Below are 21,334 nucleotides of genomic sequence, written 5' to 3' on the forward strand. Positions count from 1 at the left end.
CCTTGAGCAACCTGATCTAGTGAAGAGTTGTGCCTGCCCATGGCAGTGGGAGCTGGGACTAGATGATCTGTAAGGTCCATTCCAACCCTTAAATTCTATGATTCTATGATTCTGTGATCATGGATTTGTATGTGAGTTCTCTTGTTCTTCTTCCTCAGTCCTTGCCTACCTATTTCTTTCTACAGGGATTGTGACCTGCTGGAGGTGAGGACCATGGGTGTCATATGGGCAGCCAGGCTGTTACATATATGCTACTGGGAATAGAGTGTTTATACTATCCTTCTTTTGTCTCAAAACAAAAGACCAATAAGGAATATGTGCACTAGGTGTTTGTATAGACCTCCCCACTGTCCCATTTCTCTGCTATTTTAGGGTAGAATTAGCACATCCTAATTTCAGTGCCTGCATCAAAAACATCAGCATCTAAGGTAAACCAACCTAGGTACTTTTAATAAGACATGGATGCTTCTAGGGTACAGTCTTCTGACAGTTTGAGGCATCAAAGTGCTTTGAAGGATCCAAGATTTGCCTGTTCCTCCTGCTGACCAGGCAGGCAGGCAGTCCACTGGATCAATGCAGCACAGAGCAGACACTGCAGAATTCAATGTTTTGTCAGAGAAATCTCACCCCATGAGACTCACAATACTTTGCATTCAGTGAAGTCCAGGTTTTCAAAACTACTACCCACATATCCACAAGTGTCATATTGGCATTAATGAGCCTTTTAGAAAATGATGTTAAAGAAAGATTAGCCTGATTTGCTGCATATCTCTCAGAAAGCATATATCATACTGGGAAATCAAACTCGGTAAAGCCACTCAGAGCTTGTCAACATTACAGGGAGGCCAAACTGAATTTTCTCACCAGAAGGCTGCACGGCCAAAGCTGGAAGATGGTGAGCTTGCTCTTTTAAGGACACAACCAATGAAAGGACCAGCTTTAGAGGGTCAGCCTTGCTGCCCCATCACCCCGGGGGGATGGAGAGAAGGGACAGGGAGCTCCTGCCAGCCCAAAAGCCCTGCCCCTTATACCAGCTCCAGCCTAGATCAGCGTGTGTTTCTGGCTTTCCAGGAGAGAGGCAGCGGGGAGGCTGTAGCACTGCTGCCCGGCAGTTTGCTATGCTTTGCAGACAATCAGCCTGGAAATCCAGAGACCTTGCTGTGATGGAGCACTGTTGCTGAGCACTGCTCTCGCAGCTCAGAGAATCAGAGCTGTAACAAAATCCTGCCAGAGGGCAGCAAATCCCTACGATTATTTGGTTTTCGTATTGCAGCATGTGATTCTAAGCTGCAGCATGTTGAATTTTCCCCATGAGAGCTGTACCACCATCCTGCCCCTCTGCTCTCACACCTGTCCCAGCCAGGTTCAGGGAAGTGCCACTAGCTGGGCTAGGCACATCTCTTGGGTGGTTTACCCCTGATTTCAGGGAGCACTTCCCATGCAGGACCTATGTCTCTTGGCACAAGCATGCCAGGTGAGTGCACCAGCAGCCAGCCTAGCCCTGGGCCACCTCGTGGCATTACACTAAAACCCATGGGGCTCACCAGAGGCTGCTCTTGCTGGGGTCTGCCTGCCCATGGGAAACAGGGAGTCTCAGCACTCTCACACCATGGGTCTACATATCTCTCCTCAGGCAGAGCTGGGGTGCAATTAGCCCTGTGCTTTACTGCATACAGGATATACTGATTTGCTACCCCAAGGCCTTCTGAGCTGGCACATGGCAAAAACAGTATCAGGAAGCTGAAGAAAATAATAATAATCAGCAGCAGCAATAGCAATAACAATAATATCACTATAGGTTATTGAAGTCTTCGAGGAAGTGGCAAACCACCCTGTCTGAGACAAACTTGTCATGGGGGACTTAACACAAAGATTTGTACCTGTTCTGTTGTTAAGAAGGAAACAGCTACTGTTTTGTACTCAGTATAATGGCAAATCACTGATTTCTGATTTTATTCCATTTGATGTATTTAGCCAGCACACAAGCACATACATGTTCCAGCTGAGAACAGTCTCTGAAGTAATTTGTCTGCTACATGCAGAAAGGATGTCCTGTGCACAAGCTCTGCTCAATATTCTTCCCTTTCTCCAGACTTTTCAAATTTCCTTCCAGTTGTGCAGGATTGCTATGTATTTTGCTATGTATTTATTTCATTTGTATCTGTCATAGCTGACAAAACTGAGAATGAATGTATCCAGTTATACCCCTTTTGCTAATTATTTGTTTCTCTGTAGACCAAAGCAATGCAAGGCAGCCCATCTTGGTGTTCAGCTGAAAGTGAAAATGCAGAATGGACAGCAATTCTCAACAAAGTAGAAACCATATGTCTTTACTAGGCAGCAAACAGATCCAGCCAAGACTAGCAAAATCAGCTTAAAACAGGCAGTTCTGAATTGAAGAGACATAGAAGAAATACTTGAACCAGATCACAGGATACTGCTGAGAAAAATAGCTAGCTAAATGATAAGAAAATGGTTAAGCATTCATCAGATGATAGAAACCCTGTATCCCTCTCCTCCAGTTAATCTGGAGCTGAGGAATGCAGTTTCAAGCTTTGGCATTTATCTTGTAATAAATAACCTACTCCAATGATGTTACACTATTCATATCAAGGGATTAGAAAACCTACAAATTATGAATAAAGACAATTATATACTCTCCTTTCTATAACAATATCACATTGACATAGCACAACCTTGATGGGCTTAAACAAGGCTGTCTCAAAAGGCAAGCCAGTTACCAAATACTCTTATCAAAGACGTGCATGGTTTTTGAAACAAGAATTTTCACACCCACAGAGATCCAATAAAATCCCTGGATTTTTACAGAATAATCCTTTTGTTGACTTTTTATCAGCAAAGCTAAAGCAGATATACTCAGAAGTCTGAGGGTGGAACAAGTTTTTTCTAGTTAAAGTCATTCTGTCAGCAGCAAATCTTCCTCTCTGTGCTGGACCTGGGTTTGGAGGCAATATCCTCAGTGGCTAGTGACCGAGGAGATGACCCCAAGAGCCACAAAACTTGCAGCAGCCTCAGGGAGAGCAGTATGGGAGGATGCATTGCTGCTGTCTCTACCTTTCCTTGTATGGATGGGAGCTTACTTGACCAGGGCATCCTTTAGCGATTTGCCTCAGTAAGATTCTGCAGAGTTATGTTAGTGAATGCAGGGGAATGAATATGCAGCATAATGGATAATAAAAATGGAGTAGAACCTCATCTACAATTATCTGCCTGACTCAATGACACTGATGGCTCATTATAGCCGAGATTCAAACCCCTTTAGCAGTCTCCTTCACCAATCCCAATGAAGGTGCTAGGAAACCTGAGCAGCATTAACTGGCGAGGGATATTTCAACTTTATGGCAGGGACCCCTCAAAATGCTACAAATGGAAGGATGACTCTGGTGCAGCAGAGCTATTTCCTTAGCACCTGTAAGGAATGAGTTGAATAATGTATCAAAAGTTAAAATCCTGAATTATTTTAAGGCATTTTTGAAAAAAATTTAACTTACTGTGATGAAAAAAAATTGAACTACTGGACAGAGAAGATCAGATTTTAGCAGACAAACTGCAAGTGTGTGTTAGGTTCATCAGGACAGTCATCTGGCCTCTCTCATCTCAGCTCCTTTTGCCACCATAGTGAACTTTCCTTATTACTTGCATGAGAACACTTGCATTCTGGTGGCCTATGAGATAGCTGTATTTCTGAGTCTAAAAAATGAAGAAAATTGATCAAGTATCCTTATTCTATTTACTTGTCCTTCACTTCATGCTGCATAGATGTGCTTCATTTGTAGACAATTACACCTGACAGTGGTCCAGCCTGGGAGATTAGATTCATGCTGAGTGCTAGCAAAAGGCAGATGGCTTGATGGATTCATTTAATGGCCCACTGAAACATCCATAAAAGCAGTCTTTATGCTTAGCTTGTACTTTCCTGATGCTCTTGATGCCAGTGACTGGGTCATCTTCTGGCATACACTGAAATGATCATGAAGCTTCTTTGGCCTATGTCCAGCCTGGCAAGGTTCTCAGTGGTCCATAGCATAATTTCCCCCCTGTTTTAAGTCCATAGGTTTTCCAGCACCTGCTGTTTCCAAAGATGGTAGCCTTTACACTCAGAGCTATGTTTTGGATGCTTATGCTATAGAATCAACATCATAGCCTGAGTCCCAGAACAGCCTGAGTGGGCTGTGTTGCTACCACATTGTCTTCATGGAATATAGCATATTAAAAAGTTATATGGATTAGACTATGTGCAAAACAAGAAGTTTCACACTCTTTGAGGATATGTCACCTTCAAGACATGAAGACTGTGTTGAAGATTCAGCTTCAATTGGCTCTCAGGATGCCCAGGTTTTCTGTCACTCTGCTCTTTTACCTGTAGTTCAAAATACCCACACTGCAAATAGCCACACCTGGGAGATGTGCTTAGAGGGCCACAATCCAGCAGGGCCAGCCACCTGACTTCAGGCTATGGTAGAAATACAGTTGGAGCCCATTTGAAAGCATCAGAACTGCTTGGGCTCTCCCTCTCCAGGGAGCTTCTGAGCTCATGGATGGAGGCCATTTTTGGTCCAGAAATGGTCTTCATAGCCCATCATCACCACCCTTTTCTTCCTGAATTTTTGAGGCTGAGGCAAAAGAGCAAACACTGACAGATTACTGCTGCCCTACTCTTACTCCTTATAGCATTTTAAATTGTGAGAGAAGGTTGCATGAGCACCTTATAGCAATCTTCCAGTATCTGAAGGGGCCTACAGGGATGTTGGAGAGGGACTCTGTTAGGAACTGATAGGACAAGGAGTAATGGGTATAAATTGAAAGAGGGGAAATTTAGATTATGTATTAGGAAAAAGTATTTTTATGTGAGAGTGGTGAGACACTGGCACGGGTTGCCCAGGAAGGCTGTGAATGCCCCAACCCTGGTAGTGTTCAAAACCAGTTTAGATAAAGCCTTGATCAACCTGGTCTAGTAGGAGATGTCCCTATCCAGGGCAGGGGTTGGTACTAGATGATATATAAGGTCCATTCCAACCCCTTAACATACTATGATACTATGAACCGATTCTTTTGAGAAGAAACTTTCCTCTCTGTTCACTTTCCTGGCTCATCCTAACTGAAAATTAAACAAGTGATCCTTAGTGTTCTGAGCATGCTTTCCTCACAGAAATTAAACAGGAGGTTAGCTCTGCACAACAGAAAGGAACTGACTCTCCTCCCACCAACATGCGTAGGAGTCCAGCAGAGTTACTGTGTATTTGCACTAGGGTAGTATTGTGGCCCCAAACTGTGCAGAACAGGCACCCTCAGATGCACTGGAGTGATTATAGCTTGCACCCAGCACCAGCAGATATGGGTGACATTCCTTTCTTCCTACTGCTACAGAATAGCTGTAATGCAACATCAACAAAATAAAGCATTTGATTTTTTTTCCACCCTCACCAGCTGAGCATTACATTAGAGCTAAATGTTACTGTTGGAGAAAATACAACAATTCAGTGTTGTCAGTCTAAGGGATTATTGCAATTATTTTAAGCCAAGGGTCATGTAAACCTCAGTAAGCCTCATGTATGGATGAAGACTTGGAACAAATCTAATAAGCCTTGCTCAGTGGCCATGCCCCTGCACAGCCTCCCCATCTAACTCTCATCAGCTGTCATAGGACCTGATGCTTCACTGGAAGGAGCTCAGAGGGGATATTTTGAGGAACTGCTGCTGACTGTCCTTGCAGCAGCTGGTGGGTGCTGGGAACTAATGCCAACCTAAAAGGAAAATTCCAAAGGTGAACAGCACAAACATGAATATTTCATACCTGGTTTTCAGCTACTACAAATCAATGAAAACATATCATATTACAGCAGATGAGGTTGTGTCCCTTAAGTGTGGAGAAATCATAACAATACTAAAATAAGAGCTTGTCTTGTTCTTCCTTATTTCTAGGTATAGAAAAAATGTCCAAATTCCACACAATAAAGTTTGATACTGAGACTTAGGAAAAGAGTAGTTGTCCATGGAGCAGTCCAAAGTTTCAGAAGGGCTTCAGTGCATGCTTATATTAATTAATCCCATGTGATCAGTATCACTTTCCATTGTGGGTACTCAAGGGCTTTATGTGTGATCTTTGAGCCTAACTCAGTTTTACCAAGCTTGTAGAAGCACCTTTGATAGAGCAGTGAGTGGCACACACTGGCCCTGCCCCTGTCCTGTCCCACCAAGGCCAGCTTGCATCTTGCCTGGGGGCAGTGCTCCCCCATCCCTGGGTCCCACTGGAGGAAGATCAGCATCACCTCCAGGGCCTGTGGTCTTCCATGTGGGAAAGTCCTGTATCAAACAGGCCCACCAGTGCTTTGAGTATCCCTGCACTCATGGAGCCACGGCAGCCCAGCAGCAAGGATGCAACACATGAGCCTGTTTTAACATTCCCATTAGGAACTATGTGCACAAATAGAGAAGCATATTCCCATAGCATTAAAATGCTCCGATTGAAGCTACCTTCCCTTCATGAAGGGGACAGGCATGAGCTGCCATACATGGAGGGCAAAGGTAACAACACAAAGTGAATGCAAGTGTCAGAAAATGCAGCTGTCCTCTGTGTACATGGCTCACTGCCTGTACTGCAGTCAAGAAGTGAGGCATCAGCCCTGTAGGGTTTCCATAGGACATAGGGCAAGTGGACACAAAGCAAAGATAAGGAGCAACTTCATTACCTGGAAAAATGGAATGCTTTTAGTTCTACTCCGGAAACTCAGCATTGGAAGAAGCAATATAAAAAATGCTCTTAATAATCTGCTGACTAATTGACTAAGAAGGTTATTACTACCATGAAAACAATCATTTTTCCAAAAACTGCCCACAAATATCAGACTTCTTGACTGAGGAGAAAAAGCAGGACTGATGCCCTGGGCTGCTTTGCTTCTGGAAGATATTGGAGAGCACCTTAAAAGCCATGAGAGTTCTTGCTGTAATGGAAAAATGAGAAAGGAACTCTGACTTTGAGAAAACAGGCTGCCAACCTGTTAAAATATCATCCTAGTCATAAAAGTAATCAAGTTTTTGGAGAGGCCACATTTATTGTTGAAATAGGAGCAGCTACATAAGTGATGTTTAAAATACTGTTCTTTGAAATTATAGAAGTCTGCTTATTTTTAGCTTGTTAGATGCTGTTAGCTTCCTGTATAAACGGGGTTACATAATAGACATAATCCGCACGGCAGCACAGCCCATACATGCCAAGCTATAAGGTTACACAACAGCCACTGAGCTTGCTCCTGCCAGGCAGAAAACAAAGCCTCACACCCCTTGGAACTGTTCTGCTGCTTCTGGGTCACATGCATTACCATATGAACATGCATAGTCTCATTTATATACACACATTCATGTAGATATGTATGGATATCAACACACACACACATATCCCCTTGTTTTCTTATTACAACTTAAACAAGGCATTTGTTGAACCAGAAGAATGCTACTGTGGAATTACTCTGTTGACACTAAACAAGGGACAAACTGGTACATTGCAACTATTAAAAGCAGCAAAGTTAAATCTCAAGAACACAATTTGAGAAACCACCAAAAGAGTTCTCCCCACTTTCCTAACTGGACCTCTAACTGCTTCTTACTGCTTCATGCTATGGTTTGTGGAAGGCACATGGTGCCATTGCTAAATAAGAACAACTCAGAGGCTTTAATTCATTAAGCACTGCAGCAGCACTGTTTTTGCTTGGGCTTTGGGAAAGATCGAACTTCTATGTCTGAGAAGCTGTACTGTTGTCAGCCAATATCATTCTTCGAAGTGTATGGAACTATCATTTCCAACTTATTTTTAAAGTAACCTGTGTTTGTAAACACTCCCACCCTCTGAGTCTGGCCCAGATTGACAGGAAATTCCTTTTCCTGAAAGGTAAACAAAAAATAAGTTGGGGCTGCAACAGCATCTCAAGTGTATCAGTTTCTTTGGCAAAACACTTTCATGTGTATTCTTATTATGCATGATGTCCAAGATTAATTCATTATCTACAACAAGTGCTTTCAATGCAAAACAGATGTCATTTTTAATTTAAGCAACTTTTTTTTTATCTTAGCAAGGAGTTTTAACAGAAGAAATGTACACATGTGTATTTATGTGCAGTGTTACAAGTCCAGTCTGGTCTGAGATTTCATTTTGTTCTTTTAGTCTGAGAGATCTGTTAGCACCTTTTAAAATAACAATATCATTCCCCTTTTTTACAAAGCCACTGACCCTAGCAGAGAACATTGCATTTGGAAAAACTGATGAAACAAAAATGCTGTATGACTGCATTCAGCCAGCAAGACTTTCTCATCTTTTTTTCAAATTAAAGACTCAGTGGCCAAAGTGGGCTTGAGAAAACACATTAAATATCCACGTTCCTGAGTTGGGCCACTCCAGGAGAGTTTTACCTACCCTGACTTTGACATCTGTTGAGTCTGGGCTGATCACTGCAAGGAGACCTCAGGTTTGGGGAATCCAGCAGGTGCCCTGACATGGCAGCATCCCCGTCCTTGGACTGATGTGCTGCCCACTGATCTTCCATGGGGGCAGGGAGGAGCAAAGAGGCTGTCAGGCACTGCCCTTCCCCTGCCACACAGACCCCACGGGACAGGTAGGGTGAGTGATGACTGGTACTGCAACTACATACCAAGGCTACTTACTCATGACTTACTGTCTTGAGTGGCAGTACTCAGCTTACAGCTTTGTTACCACTTCCTTATGGGTTCCATCCACTTCCTTAGCCCTGGCTCAGCTGTATGAGCAGAGTGATGTGAGTCAAATAGAGGAATTAATCTGACTTTTGGAAAAAGGCATCATGGGGAAGCACCTTTCTTTCAAAAGGGAACTTTTGACCTGGATAGTTTCCCAGGGCAAGGGCCCCTGTACAGCAGTGCCTGTACAAGCAGGGGACAGCACACCATGATACAGAGATGGAAACGAGAGGAAAGGTTGGGAGTGGGAAGAAGAGGCCAGTGGCACCTAAAGCTGGTCAAGCTGGAATCACAACCCTACATATCTACTAGTTAAATTGAAGTGTAACAAAATGAGTCCCAGCCTTGCATACATTTATGAGTGGCTCAGAACATACAGCATTTTATTGAGTACAACACCCAGGTGTGGCAAAAGAGAAAAAGGAAATGAGCATAACATTTCCCCATTTCAAAGGTTTTGAATGCTAAATCAGCAAACTTGAAAAAAGCTGGAAGCCCCTCAGTCACATTTCTTTTGGTATTGTTTATCTTCTGATAATTAGAGGACTCTACAGCTCAGCATTTGAGAAGAATAAAGATATGGGGTGCAACCCATATCTGCCTGTCCTCAGTCAGCAGCAGGGCTACCTCCAAGTCCACCTCTGGCAGCTGTAGTTGTAAAGAACTTCCAGGGACATTGTGTTATAATAAACCTTATTTTCTTTACAAAAGAAAGGGCTCTAACTTGGTGAAATCAAAAAAAAACAAAAAAAAAAAAAGGCTGTAAAGTTACATTCACTTAGATCCTTGGTTCCTTCAATAATTATTAAGAAGCCCAGACCAAATTCTGATTTTGGTCTTCTACCTAAGACAACCTAGTGATAAGGATGTAACCTGGGCTCGCAGTTCTTCACAGCAATATAGAAGCCAAATCCAACAACCTTTATGTCCAGGTAGATGTACTACTATAGACACTCATACACTCTTCAATGTGAAATGGTAACTTAGACTGAAGAAGAGCCATTGGGTAAATTCTCACCTGACATAAACTGACAGGGCCTTATGGACTTGAATAGGGCTCTACCAGTGTTCCCTATTAGAGAATGTACATCACAGACTGAATCAGGAACATTGACACTTCAGCCACAGCAATTGTAGCTTGTACAAACTTCCCACAAATTGCCAGAACTTTAGCTGATGAAGCTCTTATGTCAGTTTAATTGAATTTATGCTACCCAAATAAGTTGTGTGTGTAAGTCACAACAGTCTATTCTTATAAGCCTACAGAAATAATGAAAATGTGTTACAAAATGACACAGAACGTTTTATAAACTTTTCATTGACACAGTGCATGAACATTACAGCATTTTCACATCAGCTCTGGTTTCAGGACACAGGACAGCATTACATAGAGCAGAAGCATCCAGTTTAAATACAGACCTACACTGGTGACAGGCATTTAGCAAAACTGGGCTAGTTTCTATGCCCTTAATACACAGAAGTATGCATAAGTTCCCTTGAAGTTTAACAAACTCTGAACTAAATAAAGGAGCTAAAGCTGAATATATATAAAATTAATATAATAAATATTTTAAAAGGCAAACACCATAACTGCAGTCTAAAGGCATAGCTCTCAGTTGCTGTCAGTTTTTCTAAACTTTAATTTTAATCCTTTCTCACCCACACCAAAATAATGAACTTGTTTTACCTTTACTTTTGCTGTCATTCATTGTCACTACACATTATAAAGCAAAAGGTCAGTGGCAAAGGTCTCCTGTAGCTTCTCAGCATGTCATTACAGAGTGACTCACTATAGCTGGCACTAGGTCTCTGTTTAACTGAAGTAAGTCCTTCTCCAGTGTCTAGGTTTAAAGGTATCATTGCAGCCTTAAAATATCCAGTGTGGGTCTGTTGTGAGCTGGATCTTTGGTTGAGTGAATCTAAGCATCACAGTACACACCAGCTGTGAATCTGGTCCTGGCAAAGCAAATATAAGGGTTTTTTGTGGGGTTACCATGAAGGATTGTTCAGAGATAACAGGAGATTACATAGAACACAGGACACTCCAGCTCATTATAATACATTGAAACATGTTGATGTTTAAAATAATTTAGGGCAGTATCAAGAAGGGGGCCTGGCTAAGGGCCAGATTCAGACCTCCCTACTCAGTTGAGTATCCTCTCCATATAGCCTTGCTGATTTCAATCAAACTGCTACAGAAATAGGTACTGTGTAATGGAAGCAATGCAGTCAGCCCACAGATGATCAATGCAGACACCAGTAAGGGCAAAAAAAAAGTCTTAGACCCACATGTGAGTTTCCTATTAATGTCCATGTCCGTGATCTGGAATGATACTCAGCTCAATGCATCATACCAAAGCTTCAAAATAAAATTATTTTAGTATCTTCCATAAGTCAGGGAGATGTAGGGAATTTCCTGGGTTTGTCTTCAATTCAATGAAGGCACCCATTGTTTGTTACATCAAAAGTCTCTGTGGCAAACAGATAGGGCTTTGATGAAATATGTTTGTTCACACATGAACATGAACCAATAAATAACTGCAAATGGACATGCCACAGCCTGACAGGATGGCGTGCTATGGCTGCTAAATTAACCAGTAATCAGTAGTTCATTAAGCTATACCACCTTCAAAGATGTCCCCATCTGAAGCCAAAGGCTGCAAGCCAAAATATTCCAATGAATAGAGTTTTTCATTTGCTCTTCATGAGGGAGGCACACACTGACAGTGAGATCTGTCAGCCTGTTCTCATTTCCCAGTCACTGACCAGCCAGCAGAAAGCAAAGACCTGCAGCAGCCCCAAAGGCAGCAGGGATGCCAAGCAGCAAGACTGCCTGCTTCCCAGTAGGTCGGAGTGAGTGGAGATGTGCTCTCCTATTGCCTGCCCAGGCAGAAGCACTGCCCAGGGGTGCCAGCTGCCAGTGCTGCTCTCAGAGCCCAGGAGCCCCTCACCTAGAAGCAATTGCAGAGATGTTCAGTTAAACAGTACCTTTGAAACTGATGGCACAACACCAGCACTGGAGATACTGATAACTCTAGAAACAATATGGATCAAATTAGGCCTTGAAATACTGGAATAAACATTTAAAAAGTGTGCACTCATACATAACTCTATACCCTTCACGCTGCCCATGCAGAAACAGTAGGATCAGTGAGTTGCAGTGGATGTGGCTCTAGGCACAGTGCTGCTGCTCACACGAAGTGCCACTTGACTTCAGCAACAGCTGCAGAGAACAATTTGTGATCCCTGGTCCACATGAACACTTTCCTCATCACTGTGTTAAATCACTCAGCCTTGAAACAAAGAGGTTCTGTGTCCTTTTCATTTTAAGCTTCTACATGGATGAATCTTTGTACATGTTTATCCAGCTTTTTAACTCAGGTAAAGCTTCCACTGCTGCAGCAGAAGCTTTAGTTGTTGAATGTATGAGTAAAACATGAGTTAGGAATAACAGAGCTGATAAAAAAAGAGGAGTCTGCTCTCAAAATGTTCAATATCTGAAGAAATTCCAGGAGTGGGAGATGAATAAAACAGAGAAAATTATTTAATCAACAGTGCCTTTTTCCTGTGCAATAAAAACTTGCCAAGGAACAGAACTCCTAGTGGCTCCATTTCTTATTTCCTTGCACTGTTTCAGAAGACTTTAGTGTGCAGAACAAAGTAGTAGAAGTTGCATGGCTCCTAAGAGGACGACAAAGAGCTTTTGTTTTCTTGATCTACTGAACACAACATGAACCCAGTGCTCCAATAGCCTTTGGTCAGGCAATTCACAAAATATTCCTGTCCAGCCCTGGTAACACTGACAAACGAATCTCTGCCTCATGGCTTCAATACTCTCCAGGCTTGGTTCACCAGTCATCTGGAACCTGGGGCCCCCCTCTGAGTGATGGTCTCGGATCTTAAAATCACTGGGTGACAAATGAAGGTATGCAGAAGAGTCACTGTTTTTGCGGATACATCTTCCATTCTTCTTGCACAGGACTTTGCTACAGAGTTTGGCTGCTGCAGTCACATTAATGACGTAATGTCCTAAGGGTCCATCGATGTACCGTTTCACAGTTAAACAGCTCTCCTGTAAATAATAAAAGACCATGACACAAGACAGTAGCTAGCACTGTGTCCAACATTATCATAACTAAGAAAATTCTTGCAATAAAGAGTTCTTGGCTAAAGTAACCCATTGAGATAAATCTTGTTGGATTTACATACAGGAGTGATCTATTGGGTTTAAATTCGCTTACTTCTATGAGTAAGATTAGAAAAATATTGACCTTTACTCTATTGTCTATTTGAGTGCCTGGTAGAAACATAGAGTATTAAACTAGGAAGGAGTCCTAGGAAGCAGAAAGAGAGTTTATATGTTAGTCTGAGACTAAATAGTTCCTTAAGTAGAGGTCTTTGGTAACTGCTGACTAGGAGCTGTGCATGAGACCAACAGGTTTTAAAGCATGTATTTAGTCACTACTCTGGCCCTGATCTGTCCATCTCCATCAGTTTATCATGAGCTACATCATTTTCATAAACCAGCACAGAAGTTACTGCAATTGCAGCTAGAAAGTTCCAGTTCACATTTCCTGCTTCACAGAACCACAGAATCATCAAGGTTGGAAGAGACCTTTAAGTTCATCGAGTTCAACTGTTAACCTGTCACTCCACTGTAACCCCTAAACCCTAAACTATATCTTCCAGTGCCAGGTCCAGATGCCTCTTAAACACTTCTAGGGATGATGACTCCACCACCTCCTTGGGCAACCTGTTCCCCTGCCCAAGTCAGTGGTGCTTTGCCAGAGACTTTAGGAGGGGAAGAGCAGACTGCATGAAAAGTAGAGTGGGCATCAAAGCCCACCCCAGGTTTAGGAGTGGGGACTAGCTTACCATGCCTCCTGGGAAACCCCAGGGCAGCTTCCCATTTCCTCCATCACTTCAAGAAGGATTATTTGTGAAAGCCTGAAGAACCTGAGAGGAGGAACTAGAGCTTTTCTTGTGGTAACATTATTTTCCATGCGTCATATCAACACTTACAACCAGAGAAAATGCCCTGTCTTCAAGCTCCATTCCTTCTCAGTGGATCCGTAAACTGCCAGAGCTACAAAGTAGAACACTGCAAAACAAGCAGTGCTTTTATTTGTATGGCATTGTTTCACAACACATCTTCTCACCTGGACTCATTATTCCAATGAGCTACAAACGACCTGCCCAAAGTAATGTGTTCTGAGCAATGGGACTTCTCAGCCTAACAAAAGTATAGAACTAACAAGACCTGAAATCAGTACTGAGGCAAATCCTCAGTCACTGGCTGATGACATTGATAAAGGTAGGTAGGTGCTACAGAGGGTGTCATGGCAGAGAAATGGTATTGAGATGATTCCTAAATACTGATAAACTGATACAACCTACCTTGGAGCTGGCATATTGCATACTGCCCCAGAGAACAACTCCAGCTGCTCCCAAAGCTGCACTTTCCCCAATGGTGTTGACCAGATCCGTCTGAAAAAAGTAGGCCAAAACCACTCATCAGAAAAAAAAAGATATAAAAGTAAAAAAGTATTAGGATATGGGCATCACTCTTTTCCCCCAGAGGCACCTTTAGTTCTGTGGTATATTCTTCACAATAAAATCACTGTTTAATTTAGAAAGCTCTTCTGTGTCTTTCCAAAGGTTTGCATAGGTAGCATTCATGAGTGAGACTACTAAATAATGAAATCATTGTAGTTTATGCACAGGGGTTTCTCCAAACAATCTGGTGGAGTAAGAATTGATTGATCTGTTTTATCTAGCAGTCTTTGAATGATTACCAAACCTACATAGGTTTGGTAAGTGATGATTAATTTTTGGCAAGGGATGATAAATATGATCACACATAACTGGATCACCCTTACAGTGTCCAATTGCAGTTGATAGGCTTTAGGCAGGGCTCTAAGCTGTGCTGCTTTAGCTATGCCAACACAGTTCCAGGGCTGCTGTTTCTATCAGCGTGAATCCATTAGTCCAAGGAAACATCTTTGAAACGTATCTCTCAGTGCTGTATAGAGCCAAATGGGGGTGGGAGTGGAAAGTATTTGCATACTGATTTAACCATGTCCACATTTAGAACTGAACCAATAAGTACTCAAGTCACAGCAGTAACACACCAGAGCACAGCGTGAGGGCAGAACAGGAGTTGCTGGTGCCTCGCCAACAGCATGGCAATGTATCTTGCAAGTGTCTGAAAGTCCTGAGACTCTGAATATTGTGTCTGAAGAAATGCAATTAAAACTTAGAAAACACAGTGGAAGGACCTCTTCTTTCCTAAAATTTCAGGGTATGATCAAAGCATTTCTGTCTACAATAATTGATTTTAAAGTTATTCCTGATCAATATTTGTAATGACAGCTATTACAATATTTCTTGAATTGCTGAAGAAAGAGCAAGTCTCTTAAAAAGATAGTGATGCAGTCTTTTCACCTCTTTTATGAGAAAACAATCCAAAAGACCAGACAAATTATCTTTGTATGGTGGTGGCACCTTAGAAAACCAAAATTATAGAGTAGAAAAACCATGTTCTTATCATTAATTACTACTAAATAATTTATTTCTCTGTCTAAGTGGGCCTGATGATTTATCAATGCATAGTTATGGAGTCCCTGAAATATTTATGGCCTGAGAAATATCAAAGGCGGCACAAATTAATGCCTTGTGAAAGGGAAAATCCACTGGAGATCTAAAGACAATTACAGAGAAGTCAAAGTGAGTAGGGACCCTTAACTAAAGGTTGGACAAAACAGTGCGGGGAAACCTGCAGAAATCTAGAAGAGCAGAGCTTGCCTACTGGCTCTTAATGTAGGGTTCAGAGTGATGCAAAATACAATTGGTCTTGCCTGAAGTTTGCGTTGCTGCTGATCATCCAAGCAGTCTTAGAGAATGTCATTACTCTTAAAAGTGTACAGTCCAGTGATAGCTTTTAAGAGGATAGTAGTGTGGGCTGCAGGTGTTATTTTCAAGTGGGAAGTGGTCGTGGGGTTTTCCTATGAAAATTAATTTATTAGTTAAAAATCCCCTATGTTAATTATAGATCAAAAATATCAAATGTTAAAAGAATGTAAGATACAGCCGGACCTCTTGGTAATGAGAGTTCCCAGGCCTTTCTTGTTTGCAAAGGATTTTTTGAAGTTTATCCAGATACAAAGACTGGACTGTGATTCTACATTAGTCACATGATAGTTGAGTGATTTAGCACAAACATAGTTCAGATCTTATTAGCCGATTAATGAAAACTTTTCAGATAGCCATAATAAATAATTAATACCTATTTAGCATTGCTGAATGAACTAAGTCCCGACCAAACTCTGAAATTAATTTTTGTAAGTAATATACCTTAGGAATTAAAGTGCTTCACCAGAAGTCAGTAAATCCAGTTATTGTTTCCCCATATTCCACATCTTTCTTTTGTTACTCTTATCAGATCCACAAAAGGATTAGAGCACTTCATGCCTAATTCATATGGATATAAAATAACCAAAACCAAAGATCCTCAAGACTATTCTGGGCTATCTCCAAGTGGACAGTTGATTTGGCAGGGAGAAGAAGGCTCTAGTTTCTATCAATGCTTCTCCATATTTAGATCAGCCAAGTCACTGCAGTTGACACTAAAAAAATCGGAGGTGAGCTAAACTGTTTCAGTTTTGGAGCTTGAGAGGAAACAGAACAGTCAATTCTAGTTACATGTTGAGGAAAGAAAAATTAGTACATCTCTAATCTTTCCTTTAAATTTTGAACAGTCTTAGTTACAGACATGCTTTTTCTGTATTCAGGAATGGTAGTGCAAGTGTGGCATGTTGCAGGGAATGGCCTCTGTACACATGCACACCTGGTCATCAGAGAAGACTATCTGTAGATGAACAAGAGAAATGCTATCCATTATTCAACATTTGTCAGTTGTCATCCTGCTTTATTAATGACTTCAGCCATCTAGTCAGGAAGCACAGATGCTACTGTGTGACTTCCCTCTCCCACACATTTAGTAGTGAATTTCAAGGCAGAAAGTTTCTAAATACCCTACAGATGGTAAACTGCTTATACTCATTTGTAGCAAATACAGAAACCTTTCATAATGATTTGGATCCCAATTCAGAACGTATGAATTGTTTCCGAGAAAAACATAAGATTAATTTCTCAGACACATTATGCACAACTCACTCAATTTCCAGATGCAGTTAGGGTGAAAGATACAGCCCACAGAGCTACAGCATCTGTTTGGGACCTGGGCATTTTGTATTTCTGAAGGTCTGCTAGACCTGTGTCTCTCCCTCATTGACTCTGACTCACAACAATTCTTTCTACTTGACTCCACTGTGCTATTTACTGTGTATTTCATACTGTGTACAGAAAGGCTTACACACAAATCTTGAATATGTCAGTAGCATGTCTGTTGGAATAGAATGTACAGCTCTTTCACAGCTTGATGGAACAGGTTCTCCTGGCCCAGTCCCTGGTAGAGCTCAGGTATCTAGTAGCCTGCTATCCCATTTTTAATATGGCCACTTAGCCTGGATGTCACTGTGCTACACTGGCACCTCTCTTTGTCACATTCATGCACATTGTTGCTAGAGCTCAGAGGTTTCGTGCCTTGTTTGTAACTTTGGGAGCATCACTTAAGGGCGTAGCATGGGTCAAATGAGAAGCTCCAATCTAGTCTAAAATCTAAACACACAAAACCACTTTTCAAATATCCTGGTGGCTCCAGGGCTTTGAAAGAAAACCAGAACATTTTTCTGGATCATTCCTATTTAGAATGTTCTTAAATGCAACCCTGCAAGTTCCTGTCAGACCCCAAGCTGTTCTCACAGATGATGTGTATAGTCTGGAGACACATTAAACCCTGTCCCATGGCTGCCTGTGGTGCTAGGTACTGTCCTTAGAAAATATGAAGTGGAGCATAATTCAAAGCTGTTTCTCTGGCATTGCAGAGACCTTCCCTGGCTGCAGAGTTATAAGTGATCATTAAAGCTTCCAAAAGTAAATGGCTACGTGTGATTGGAAAACAGGCTGGTGAGTTAAAGAGTGTAACTTAAGAGGAGCATCACTCCAAATTACCACTGTACTGTTCAGAAAATAGCTTAAGGTGAACCAGCAACTTTATACCCCCATAGATTTTGAACTAACACATAACTGGGAAGATCATGTTAGTTTTCATAGCTTTCAGTAACATTCATGGTATTTTTATATCAACCAAGGGACTAATTAATTTTATAAAAATTTATTACTACAGGCTGCAGCTAAACAACTCTTATGAATTTCATAGCCTGAGTCCTTCAGTGCAGATGTTCTGGAAACCCCAGAGACTCCTTGCCTTCAGTGGGACCCAGGCTTGCCTCTCTGCCCATGATTTCTGAGTCAGCTAGGACTTGCAGTTTCCACACAGAAAACAGCTTCAGACTGTCCCTGGTTGCTAAAAATGAGGCAGACCAAATTCATGATTATTTCTATGTACAATTTGCTTCCCAGAGGCTGCCTAAAAGTACCATTTCCTTCTGAGTCTGAAACACTTCTCAGGCTCTCAGGGCTCCACCACACCTCCTTGGCTCCAGCTCCAGGCTGAAGCCATATGCAGCCCGTGGTTCACTGGACTGACCTTCGCCTTTTCCTTTCCCACATCTATCCCTTTTTCTTTTCTGGTCTGAGTCAAGAACTTGTCTGTGGCAGCAGGCTCTCATGCAGCTCTCCATACAACAAAGGGAGGGAGCACAGGGTCATCAAGGAGTTGCTTTCGTAAGTTCCCTGCCTCAGATTTTCTCCTCTCTCATGGAATTGGTAACAATTGAAGCAAAACAATTGCCACTTGGGACAACTACTAGAGGAATGACTAAGCCTCTGTGCCTCTCTATTATGTACATAAACAAAGTCAGAGCCACAATCTTCATTAAATATCCAGAAAGTCTGGGCTTTGTATGTATATATTTTCACAATCACTGTCATGGCTGCTATTTGTTTATTGCACTTCATCATTGGTGAAGGAACATTGCATGACTCAAAAACTTGATTTCTTTAATGAAGGAACGCCACAGTTTTAGCACTAAATATTGGACATGAAGATATTTGAACATGCTGTACCTCTGAAGAGTGAGATAGATGGCCAATGCTCATCATGCAGGAGTTAGGAACTCCAGGCCAGACTACTTTACTTGACTGGCTTATTTCTGTACTGAATGAATTTCCATTTGCATAAAGAAACAAAAAAGCCCTGAGGGTACTTTCTCATGAAAGTTTATCTTTCCATTACACTAATTAGTTTTAAACTTCACAGAATTTGTCAAGTTCATTTCACAAGCAGTCCTGAAGAATTGAAATATCAGAATGAATTACTTCCTTAAGGAAATTATTTCTTTGTAGTTTCTTTCTAAATTACCTTCATTAAAAATATACAATGTTATCCTACAGAAATAGATCAAACCACTGCTTTATTAACTCTTGAAAGGTGTAGACTTTTGTACTGTGACTACAGTACTTCCTTTCATAAGTGTTGCCTTAAACACGAAAAACAAATACATAAGTGCTTTTATCCAAGAAAAGCTTTTAGAACATATTTTTTCTAAGAGGCTGTTTCTAGTCTCTGAATTTCTAAAGAAGTCTGTCTGCTTACCTCTGTTAAAACATGAAAAGTGTAGGCATAAAATGGTCTGGAGTAAACAAACACAGGCAAAACATAGTCTTTTCTAGCAATTGAGGCAATGCGTATTGCCTCTTTAATCCGATAGTGAACAAATTTTAGTGCATTTGGACTTGACTTCAGTATATAATCCAGGTATATAGAAGGGTAGAGAGCAGTGCTTTCCTTCCACAGCCAAATCAGGAGGTCATTGCGGAAAGACTCAATGGGTGGGCATTTCCCTGTGTATGTGTGGGGGTGTTCTTTGTAATCATAATTGTAGCAGTCTGGGTACAGATAGTAACCCCACAAACCATTTGGTCTCATATACTCAGCCAGAAGGATGGTGTTGTTCATAAAACTCCTGCCAGCATTTTCAAATTCCTCTTTAGCCACTTTCCTAATTTTGTCCTCTGACCACCGAGGATGCCTTCTCCTAACAATCTCAAGAGATTTATTTCTATAAATGCTTTTATTGCCCCAGTTCCTATCCCACTGGGGCCTCCAGTTTTCCCAGTCAATAACTGCAAGTCCCCGAAATTTCTTCATGGGTATGCAATAGTCAATGTCAGACTTTGCTTTACTAAGATGTTTGAGAAGACTTTCATTCTGGGGCACCCCTCCATTAACAGGATCTCCATTATCTGAGTAGTATGGATAGTATCCCAAATGAGTGTGATAGAAGATTGTCACATTGGATCCACTCAAAGTTTCATTGATGTTGGATGCAATGTCAAAAACACTGAGATCCAGGTCCACCTTGTACCGCAGCCTGCACTGCTCAGTTGGCGCATTCCAAACGACCATGAAAGGCTTGTGCAGAACCAGAGGGGCCCGTGCTGGCTTTGGCAGACGAGCATCAACCATAGCAAGCAGTGCCATCAACGTGAACTCTTTGACTCGAACATCCATGGTATGATTTTTTCTGGGAAATTGCAATGTGCCCCTGAAAACAAAACAAAACAAAGATAAGACACATCAGAAGGGCAGAGCAAAGGCAGATATGATGACAGTGGGATGTCTTTTGGTTCGATTTGCTTTTGTTAACATTATACTCAGTACAAACAGAGAAAAGTGCAAAACTGTGATCTTATAAAGCCTAATTTCTTAAGTCTAATTTCAAATACTTTGAAAAACTTTCTGATAGAATTAGTTGTCCAGAAGTGTGTTTTGATGCTCAGCTTTTTTTTTTTTTTTGCTTTCCTTTTCACGCAGACACCTCCCACAGTTGATTTGGACCTTTCCTTAACATTTATTTCCTCCTGGATGTCTACAAAACATTAGTTAATAAAGTAATAACCTGAAACAGCATTATATAAAATGTGCTGCTCATTTGAAACTTCAGCTTCTAAGCATGCTCTGATATGGTCAGTCTGAATTGCCTAGAAGATCATCACAGTGGGGCTACAGCCTTTACTATCTGTATATTCTAGAAGTAGGAAAGGTAATTTAAACCAAAGGCACTTCTACCTCACACAGATTAATGAAGAGAACTGAGAAATGTTGCAATGTTCAGCATATGAGAAAAGTGTATTGTTATCTACCCCAAATTTAATTTTTGTTTTCTAAATTAATAGATGCAAGACTGATAATGCAGACTACAAGGGTGATAGCATTAATGACTTAGTGGTTTAAGCTACTTATTATACTGAAAGCAAATTAAATATCAATATGATAAAGAAAATAAATTGTTAAGCAGATCTGAACTACCTGAAAGAACATGCTGTATCTTTGAAAAAGGGACCTAATCTGTAGAAGTGGGGGGTATTAATATTAATTTTTCCTTTCAGGGTTTGCTGCTTTTCCTGACAGTCACACTGTCTCAGGCACAGCTAGTACTCAGGGAGCTGCCAGAGCTGCTGGGCTGCTGACACCCCAGACCCCCACACTGGACCCACACCCCACTTTGCATGCCCCGGGTCAGCAGGCAGCTGCTCCAGAGTCAGCTCTGCTCCGATCTCTTCACCAAAAAGCACAACTCAA

The 21,334-nt window shown here is 41.5% G+C and overlaps 1 protein-coding gene across 1 annotated transcript; it reads right to left on the bottom strand.

Moving 5' to 3' along the window:
- Window positions 1-12,370: 12,370 nt before the first annotated feature.
- On the bottom strand, window positions 12,371-20,218 carry LOC103799973 (hyaluronidase-1-like). Its single transcript, XM_009072332.1, has 3 exons — window positions 19,346-20,218; window positions 14,125-14,214; window positions 12,371-12,799 (listed from the first exon to the last, which is right to left on the bottom strand). The coding sequence occupies exons 1-3, from the start codon at window positions 20,216-20,218 to the stop codon at window positions 12,371-12,373; spliced, it is 1,392 nt and encodes a 463-aa protein (XP_009070580.1).
- Window positions 20,219-21,334: the final 1,116 nt, after the last annotated feature.

The sequence above is a fragment of the Acanthisitta chloris genome, unplaced genomic scaffold (assembly GCF_000695815.1).
Source record: "Acanthisitta chloris isolate BGI_N310 unplaced genomic scaffold, ASM69581v1 scaffold26653, whole genome shotgun sequence".
In the NCBI taxonomy this organism is placed as follows: domain Eukaryota; kingdom Metazoa; phylum Chordata; class Aves; order Passeriformes; family Acanthisittidae; genus Acanthisitta; species Acanthisitta chloris.